At 42.7% G+C, this 10,610-nt stretch overlaps 1 protein-coding gene across 1 annotated transcript; it reads left to right on the forward strand.

Moving 5' to 3' along the window:
* The first annotated feature begins 2,510 nt into the window (after positions 1 to 2,510).
* LOC306911624 (protein sprouty homolog 2) lies at positions 2,511 to 8,954 on the forward strand. The gene is made up of 2 exons (XM_079487093.1): positions 2,511 to 2,955; positions 7,534 to 8,954. Exon 2 carries the CDS (start codon positions 7,605 to 7,607, stop codon positions 8,454 to 8,456), a length of 852 nt encoding a protein of 283 aa, XP_079343219.1. The 5' UTR covers positions 2,511 to 2,955; positions 7,534 to 7,604; the 3' UTR covers positions 8,457 to 8,954.
* The last annotated feature ends 1,656 nt before the right edge of the window (positions 8,955 to 10,610 follow it).

Here is a 10,610-nt window from a genome sequence, read left to right on the forward strand (position 1 = left end):
GTCTGTGACCTATAGCTACAGTTGAGAAAGTGCTGATGGTATTATTCAACTTTGGTCAGCTAAGACTTTGAAATGTATAGTCATATTATGAATACGTCATGAATGCTTTCGGCCGTCAGTTTCCTACTAAAGGCTTTATTACATTTCCAAGCCTGCGCACAACCCAGTCCGTCTCACTTGCTTCCATGTAACAAAAACTCTACCTCCAGGTTTAATTTTTACTGACCTTTACTTTTATGGAGCACATTTTAATAAGTGTTATTAACATTTAGTGATTTAGCAGACGCTTTCATCCAAAGCGACTTACAAATGAGGTTAACAATGGAAGCAATTTGAACAACATAAGGACAACAAAAAGCATAAGTGCAATAAAACTGGTCTCATATAGCCTACCACAGTGTAGCCTACAGAGCTACGTTTTTTTTAGATGTTATTAAAGCGATAATTCACCCAGATGTTTTCATTCATGAAAACATATGTCTCCGTGGTTTTGTCTCCATACAAAGGAAGTCAATAAAGGTCAATGGGGTCCAACGTTCTTCAAAATATCTTCTTTTGCGTTCTACCAAAGAAAGAAAGCCATACAGGTTTGTTGGGTGAAATAAACTCTTGACATAACTGTGATTAAACAGAAAATGTTGCCCCTATATACTCAAGTATACTGGGTATTTGGAGTTTAAATTATTTTTAATATAAATCTTACATTCACCCTCGAAGCACGTTATTCAGACGATAGAGAGAATGAATTATATAAAATGCATTGCGCAGAGGCTGTATGCAGATAAGCATATCTGTTTTAGAGATTGTGCTGCACTGTCATGCGTTTTGAACCTCAGGTTGAGTGTTCAGCACAGAGAAACCTGATTCACTCTTCTCTCTCTGCACTGTTTGGCCATCCTAGCTATTTCCCTCGACAGGAAGCACCCCTCTTCCTGCCCCATTACACACACACACACACACACACACACACACACACACACACACACACACGGACACACGGATACATGCAAACACAACACACACAGAGGCACATACACATAAAATGTGTCCTGTTACCTTGGAGATGCCTTCCGTTTGCTATCAATAGTCTGACATGAACGCATGAATATCCTGTTTATTTATGCTCTGTATTTCAAGTTCATTCATGTTTTCTTTGCATTCACAAAAGTATTATACAGCTTGCATCATTGTAAACCATTACGGTTATTGACTTTTTCTTCTTGATTTACTTTGGCACTTCATGCACGTTCGTTTATAATTTCACAGCAAGCTTTCTTGCCGTTGTGATAAGGCATCTTGTTGTTTTTTGGCAATGACCGAAATGAACTGTAAGGGAACATGGGCCGGGTTCCAATCCGTCATGCACTCGATTGAGACACTGAATTATTCACTGTTCTAGGATGTAACCTGCTCTAGGACAGCTGCTAGCTGGCACAAGCACATCAGAACGGGTCAGCGAGTTCCCAAATGTTGAGTCTGTATCTACACGAAGCTGTTAGAGTTAAAAAAGGGCACGTCATGAACTGAGAGTAACGCTCATGTATGTTCTGTTCGTGATCAGCGACCATGAAGAGTTTCCTGAATGGTACAATTCGTTTTTATTCTTGCGTGTTTTCCAGTGAAGTGTATAAATGCCCACAAAAGAAGACATTTGTGTGGAACTGTGAAGAGGAGAGGAACATTTTTTATGTTTTGTTCGATTTATCCTTAAAATATGATAAAAGGGTTTTTCAGTGGGGTATAAACATTGATTTTAGTAATATTAAAACACTTATCCTCGAAAGTTATAATATTCATTTTTTTTAACAAATGAGTTTAGATTGTATAGAAAAACTGATAAGGATTTTTTTTGTAGCAGGGTATCAGGTCCTGTTTTTTTATAAAAGGGATAAACTGTATATGCGGAGATAGATCAGCAAAAATGGACAAAGTTGTTGGTATTTCTTTGCAATGCTGACTGCTGTTCTCCTCATGGTTCCTATAACTGATACATATTTGTTACCATGATGTTCCTGCCTATTATCATGTTTATCCTCTCTGTCCCTCATTGTTTTCATCACCTATCATTGTCATATTGTTGACTCATATATTTCTCTATTTCTCACTGTACTGTATCTCTCTCTCTCTCTCCATCTTGTTAGGCTTAGCTCAGGGAATCATATAGAACAGTTCCTGAGGGGGAGAAAATGAGAGATTGGGTTTCAGCCCGATGATGCCACTTAGCCATTAACTATCTCCAGCAAAACCAAGTGCCCCCCCACCCCCGCCTGGCCCTCCCTCCTACCATTCATATCCAACCACCCCTCCTCCATTTCCCATCTCCCTCTCATTTCCCACCCTCCAACCCTATCTCTCTCTCTCTCTCTCTCTCTGTCACACACTCTGTGAGTGAGTGTATGATCACACGAGCAGGAAGCTCTGACCATACACAGATAGAGAGAGAGAGAGAGAGAGAGAGAGAGAGAGAGAGAGAGAGAGCGCGACAGACAGTCCGAGAGAGACGATCCAGCACTCACACTTTCAGCTCAATACAGAGAGAAGACAAACTACAGGGCCGCTGCTGCGCTCTCTTCACACTGTTATACTTCTGAAAGCCGACTCTCTGCCGCTCGCGTTGCCCTCCGGGGACATTTTTGTTTCTTTTTCAAATAAATTGGGATATTCCGTGTGACATGTTGCCCTCGTTTCCACGAGAACCACGGTTTTCCTCCCAGCGCTCTTTGAACGCACAGTGCTCTGGCTGTTCCCTCATAAAGGCTGTTGGTGTTCTTCAGAGGTAATGACTGTGCGCTGAGGAACCAGGATTGCTTGCACGTGTGGGACACTCTTGTGAAGAAGCATTAGGAGGTGGAAGAGAGAAAACTATTAAAGAAAACATAAAAGGAAGGAAAGGGAAACAAACAAACAAATTAATAAAAAAACACTGGCGCAAAATGGATCTGCCTCCGTTTAGGGGTAAGAGCTCAGTTTCATTCAAGTTTGCTTTTGAAAAACTTTTCTGTTATTTTGGAGATCTTGATATTTAATTTTTTTGGATGAATCGTAATCTAGTTGAGATATAATGGGAGTAGAATATCATCCAAGGGAGAGATGAGGTCTGCGGGTCGTGTGGTGCCCTAAACTCAAGTCCTACTTTGACCCAGCGGATGCACAGGGCTTCAGGCGTACAGCCATGGAATTGATTGTCCTCAAGGTCGGAGATGTCAATACAACCCAGTTTGTGCTGGCAGGGGTTGATGGAGAGGGTAGAAGAAGAGTTGGGGAGAACGATGCATCACACGTGCACTCGTGAAACACGGCGTACTGAAGTTTTGGTATAATTTTAGTGCTTGGAATTGGTTCGAAAGTTCGTAAAGTGTGGAGCTGCGAAGTGAATTTTGGGAATACGTTTAAAATTGCAACCGGCTAAAATTCGGACAGTCAATTCTGTTCAAATTCTTTCAATGGATGCTTATAATGTAATGTGAAGCTATTGGTATTTCGGTTCAGTGTTTCCATGTTTTTTCCCCCACTCTAATTCCATTATCTTATATATGTATTTTGCTCTCTCTAATTGACCCTCCCTTCCTCTTTTCGCTCCCCTTCTCTCACCCAAACTTGCTGGTCTATTTCAGTCCTTCCTGGGGGTCGGATTCGGCACATCCGGAATCTCATACAGTTTATTGTCATTCAATCTCACTGTGTTCCCAGGGGGGCCGGAGTGGCAGATCCCAGGGTCCTGGTGCCTGACAACATCAAGTCCAGCCTGGCCCCTATGAGCCTAAATTAGCCCTCTGTGAGGCCCCCGGTCCCTGCCCCTTTGTGACTACCAACTAATCAACCCTCAGTCAGCAATTACCAATCAGAAATGGAAAATGGATATCTCTAATGACAGTCGGCCCGCAGGAAGTCAGAATAGCCTGATGGCTGGCTGCAGAACTGCTGGATGCTTATCAGTTGCAGCAGGGGTCAATGAAAAAGACTGCTGAGGCTTTAAAATAGCACCACATCGTGATGTCATTGGCTTATATCCAATGAGCCCCCACCGGGCCCCATCGTACACCTGGCAGCCACACCCACCGATACAACCATGCTGAGCATTCGTGTCCTTTCTAGTATCCTTTTATGAAGTGACTGTTTTGCCTTTTCTCATCTGCCGGTTTTATCCTCCCTGTTTGGAGGTTTAGAGTTTCTCTCAGTCAGTGGTGTGTGGTGACTGTTATGAATAATATGCGCCTCTCATCCTCTTCCTGCCCTGGATTGGATTACCCTGGCCAAGGATGTGTGCAAGGAGCCCCGGGGCAGAGCCGCGAGGCACAGCTCACTCACCACTGATACTCCCAGAGCGCCGGGGCCGGTCTTCAGGTTACCCCTCATGGCAGGCAGGACTGAGTAAACACGGCCCTCTCTTGCCATTTTTCTCTCTTCAGCACTTGAGATGCAGCTGTCTCTCGCTCGCTTTGTACGCTCGGTTTGGTGGGACCTTGTGTGTTTTAACCTAGGACAGGTGTTGTTTTGGATTCTGCTGTAATCTTGAGTTCTCATGAGATTTTCTTGTGCACTCAACGCACTTTTTTTCCTTGCTTGTGTGAAATAGAATGATACAATGATAACTATAAAATAATTAATGCGCTAACTTTCTAAGAGTGCTTAGTGATGGACGAAAACTTTGTTTATTCCACAAACTAAACTTAGATTCAGATGCACGAGCCCTTTAAATTAGAATAGATTTAGATTGGCTGTCAATGTTTTATCGTTCATCAGCTAAAAGTGATCCCAGTGTTATTCTTCCACTGTTTAGTTATCATTATAGTTATGCGGTGAACTTGGCTATTCTCTTAAATTAAGAACGATTTCTAAAACTTAATAGCTATAGTTATCATTATTGTCCTTGGTGTGTCCTTACAAAAACATTTAATATACATAAAATATGTAAGAAAATACTGGAAAATGTAGTGCAAAATATTAAATAATACATTTCCATATATTGTTCTTAGAATAAGAAAATTATTATGTATTATTCAGTATAGTGTAATATATTAATAATGCATTATTCCATATATTTTCAAGTATATAAGTATTAAATGATTTTGTAGAGTGAGAGTAAATATAGGAAAATATGTTTTCTTCGCACAATATCTTTGATCACTTTGAACATGACACAAAATTTGACGGGTGCACTTGTATCTCAAAAATCAAGAGAAATACAAACCTTCATGAGAAGTTACAGTACTTCATCTGATGTAAAAAAGTCTACCACGTTCGTAGAGTTTAATACATGGTTTCTGCTTTAATAAAAAAAACATTCCCTGAAAACTAGAAGATTGAGTCTTCAATGTACGACAGAAAATGTAGACCAGGAAGCAATCGTTTGGATGAATGCTGGATGACAGAACCAGATCCTGAACACTGCACCAGATCATCTTTGAAATTCTAAGACAAAATGTTAGAGTAAATGTTAAAAAGTAATGAAGTTTAACCTTCCTGTTCCCATTGACATTCACAGTGACATCATTCAATTAAAATAAACGCGCACTCTAAATCTTAAGTAGTTTTTTCCAACGTCCTTCTTCATTTAGAGGTCATGAGCTCAAGATTGACTAATCCTGAACAACAATCAATATCCCAATGTGGACTGTTACAATGCAAATGGACTTGGTCCTATTGAACATCCTTTAAACAAACACCCAGCAGCACTTTTGACAGGCTTTTTTAATAGCAGTTATCTACAGCGTTAGTCACGGTTAAGAGAAAACAATTGTGCAAGTTCCATCTATGAGACATGATAAACCAGTCCCCGGTAAGGCCTCGCCCTGGTCTGGGGCACGTGGGGCTAAAGAGTGCTCTGGGACTGGGTAGGGAGTGGTAGAGTGCTCTTTGTTGGGGAGTTAAAGTGGTGGGGGATCTTCTGGGCTTCCTGATGTCAGTGCCTTGCCTGCTGTAGTGCTGGAGTGTGGCTTATCGATCCGCTGGCACCCTGGCTGCTGGCGTTGGGTGGGGTGAAAGCATGTGTGGGTGGTTGTTATATTGCTGCTTCTGCCCTGGTCTTCGGGTTTATGGCTTATTGTGCAAATGCACTAGCTGCATTGACTGTTTGCATAGACTCACCAGTGGGAGACGGTTTTGTGTTAAAGGGATGTGGCTTTCTAAACAGTCCTGGTCAGCATCTTTAAGAAAAAAGGGAATTTCATTGATAAAAGATGAGGAACTGATTCTAACACAGATGATAATATATTAGCACAGTTGACTAGAGAGTGGAAGATCGAGTGGAAACCATTTCTTAGAGCCCAGGAAATGTAACATTTGGAGGTGTTGTTTGGTTCTGTTTTTACACAAGAGCACTGTAAGTCAGTGGAAAGTTCCAAATAAACTCCACCGTAGCCGCGAGTGATAAATGCTCCCAAGTGCAGACACACTTGAGGAAAACCACATGGAGAAGACATGTGCAAATGCTCAAACAAATATGCAACCAAAAGTGCCTGACATGACACAGATGAGCTAACCCAAAACTTCCTCTCTGACTTGCCTGCAGATGCGAGACTAAAAGTCCGATGTTGTTTTCGAAGTCAGGCCCCGAATAATGAGCTCATGGAAATGAACAGCAGAGCCCTTTCAACAATTAGATGGACAGATAGGACCTGACTACAGATCTCTGCTGGGTTTGATGTAATTACTCTCCAGGACTTCTCTTTCCTCCTCCATGTAATTTGCAAATGCATTTTGCGCTTCCGACCTGGGCCTCCTTATCTTGAGTTTCTAGCTAGGCAGTAGGGTGGGGGTGGATGCTATCTTACCTTTTTTTGCAAGAGCATTCAGAGCTCCTGCCAGGAATTCAGCTGACTGTGACTTGGGGGACTGGGAGCAGACGCTGCTTCTTCTAATCACCGCTCTCGTGTATGGATTTCCGTTTCTGGTTATGTCAGACGCGGCTCTCCGCTGCTAGACAATTTCTTCTGTGACTTGTTTGAAACAATGTGTTTGTCCTAATCACACATATCCTTTTGGAACAATCTGAAATAGTTTACTTGTACAAGAGTCTAAATAAACAGAAAGAGGAGGAAAAACAAAATCCATCGCTATCTAATTCAGTGAAATCCAAGGTCTTGCTTGACTTTGACATTCAATAATGCAAACAGCATGTTTCTCAATTCCAGGATGCTGATTCTTTCCATGCACATTCCAATAACCATACTGTTCCTGTTTATGGAGGATAAGGCTTAACAAAAGACGGGCTGCAGGGAGGGGCTGTAGTGAATTCCTCCAAGCTGCCGAGGAAGAGATACCTCAGGACACTGACACTGAGTCTTTTGGGTTCCCCAGTTTCTCACAATTCATTGCTGTCAAATGTTTTGCTCTATTTCTCTTCCCTTGTGTCCACAGCTGTGTTCTCCAGATGCTAAATTGTAGCGTGATGTCATTGGCATTATCTCTCCATCCTCTGTGTCTAATAATAACTGTTGCTTTAGCCAAAGACTCATATGAATGTTAAGCAATTATGCAATTATGAGTTTGAACCCAATAATGACAGCTTTGTTCTTTCTTATCTTACTACAGGTTTATCCGATGTACCCTGATATTGGTCAGCCTTGCAGAACTGCCACTACCCTGGTGGCCCTGACGGAAAAATGGATCCAGTAACATCTTTTCGGTTGGATCCTGAAGGTCTGGATCTTCAGCAGGTCCCTGTGTTGTCCATTGACCAGATCCGTGCTATAAGGGCTAACAATGACTATGTAGAGCGCCCGGTGGCATTGGAGCCTTCCACTCAAGTTGGCGTCTTCTATGTACATGACGAGCGACATCCTCCGATGTCTCGCAGTCAAAGTCAACATCAACATTCCCACCTGGCCCACTTGAGCCGCTCCAGCACTGTCAGCTCAATGTCCCGCGGCAGTGCTACTTCGGATCAAAGACTTCTTACAGGACTTACGCCATCTCATTCCGGTCTAGCCTCCGTGGTGAGGTCCCAGCCTAAAGGTGACTTGAAACCGGACTCGCTAGGCAAAGGACTGGCAAACGGTGAGGATTTAGGCATGCACCTCTTTATCTGTGAACGCTGTGGCCATTGCAAATGCCAAGAGTGCTGTGCACCTCGTAGTTTGCCCTCGTGCTGGACCTGTGGCCAGCGCTGCTTGTGTTCAGCTGAAAACATCTTGGAGTATGGCACTTGCCTGTGCTGTGTGAAGGGTCTCTTCTACCACTGCTCGGCCGACAAGGAGGACAACTGTGCTGACCGCCCGTGCTCCTGCGCACCGGCTCACGCCTGCTCACGCTGGAGCGCCATGGCTTTATTGGCTCTCTGCCTGCCATGCCTGTGCTGCTACCCACCTGCCAAGCTGTGCCTCACCCTATGCCAGCGTGGCTACGACCGCGCCACCCGTCCCGGCTGTCGCTGCAGCAACACCAACACTGTGTGCCGCAAGATCTCAGCAACCAACCCTGCGCCCTTTCGCAAAACCCTAGAGAAGCCTGTATGACAGCCTGTCTAGTATCACTCCTGTGATGAGACAGCTGGGGAATTCTGCTAAAATGATCTTTTCGAAACCAGTCAGGCCTCCCTGCATCGTGCCCATCATCATGTATCTGCCTTGCCCTTTTTTAGTCATCCTTCGTCTATTTATTTATTTATTAGACTTTCCTGGATAGGGTTGGGTAATTCAGACCATATGTAACAGATACAGGGAGTAAGCTATCAGAAAAAATGCAGAGCTTGTACTGGATAAAAAGGATCACATACCCTTGTCTTCTTCAGCCTTATGGACAAACTGCAAGCAAGCTGGCTCACTACATGGATACAGGTCGTTGATTACGGAGAAAAAAGAGCCTAACCAAAAATTCTGACTGGTGTATGTCAATTCCGTTTGACGCCAAAACTGGGACCATATCAAATCAGAATATTAAGCTCACCTATGAGGGATGTGTTTCAAGAGAGGCGTATGGAGAGACCCTGTGTGTGTGTGTGTGTGAGTGCGTGTAAGAAAAGAAGGTGGAAAAAATGTGTGTATGTATGCATGTGTGTGCAGTCTCAGGCTGGCATCTGTTGTCAGCAGAAGCCTCTCTTTTTATTTTTAGAGGAGCTACTCTAAAAGATAAAGTGTCTGGTCAGGTTTCCAGCCCGGGGCAGCCTGACGCCAAGCTCTCCTAACCACTCTCTTACATCCTTACCTCTCCTTTCTCTGCTGCCCATTGTGCTTACCAGCTGCAGAACGACGGCGATATGATCCTTGACCTTTTCTGCATCTAACCACGCTGTGGGACCAAACGTCACGTGACTGTCTGTCCACCTCGATGGTGCTCTCAGGACGGGAAACAAGCCATTATTTCAGAAAGTTTGTCCAGGATCATGTTAATGCAAAATATGATAAACCTAGCTTTAGTTCGACATCAGACCCAGTCCTGAGCAGCAAAGTGAAGCCACTGTGGTTACCTTTTTTCTGCCGTACTTGAGGACGTATCTCCGAGGACATTGGCCTGTTCTGGCCCTGAATGCTCCACAGGAAGTGAAGTTATTGTGTCATCGAACAGGAAGGATTGTATTGAGACAACAAGGGCTTAGACACCTGACCAGATGGAGGCAGAGTGCCACACTTGCGAACAAGGCAAAACAGATGCACTGACATCCAAAACCGGAATGCGTGATGAATGAAATCTGTTACAAGTGTGTGTGTTCTTCCCCACTAATGCACATCCTTGTGAGTTCCTTTGCTATATTTTTGTATGTACATAGAATTGTTATTGTATTTGTATTTTTATTCCATTTTGTTTTAGTCTGGTTATTATTACCGTTATTTTATATTACTGTTGGACGTTAACCTTGTCAGAGGCCTGACTAATACTTAAGACGAACCATAAAGCTGATTTTGAATTGTGGAGGGGAGGTTCCTTCAGGGTAACACTTGTTTTGCATTGCAGAATTGTAAATACCCTTCAAAATCTCAGAAATTGGGTTCCTTTGGTTGCTTTCTATATCCCTGGTCATGAATTGCAGTTGCCCTATGAGCAAAACCAATTCAATGCAAAAATCCAAATCTGTGGCAAGCTTTAAAAGGTAGCACTGCACAGTGTAAAATAGTGAGATGGTTCCTCTCCTCCACAGTCGCATCCCAACAGAACGGCTTCTCTATAGAGGGTTCGTGATGTGGCTATGGGTTTCAATGAGTAGGTACATGCAATTTACAGGAATGCCTAACTGGTGCTGTCCGCAGTCTGCGTTAACCACTAAAAATTCACCATGTTGTATTAGTAAGTATTGCTTTGGTACAATTGGCATCTTGTAAGTTGTAAAAGAATAAAGAAGAATATATATATATATATATATATATATACATTTAAATATATCTAAATCTATACAAATGAATATATTATATATATGAAATATATTATACATTTTACACTTTTTTGTTGCTGATATTATCGTAAAGCCACAGATATTTATTTAAATGGTTGCAAGAAAAGCTATGTATTTATTTCGGGGTGAATGATGGAAGGAATTCAATGAAAAGACCCATGTGATGATTTCAGCTTTCTTCAGAGTGAAATGGTGGGTGTGGCCGTAGGGCCGTTGATAATAAATAAAACAAGTTTTCAAATAGTCTGCTTGTTCAAGACTTCTTTACATATGTGAGAATTCC

This window comes from Barbatula barbatula (genome assembly GCF_947034865.1).
Source record: "Barbatula barbatula genome assembly, chromosome: 22".
Lineage (NCBI taxonomy): Eukaryota > Metazoa > Chordata > Actinopteri > Cypriniformes > Nemacheilidae > Barbatula > Barbatula barbatula.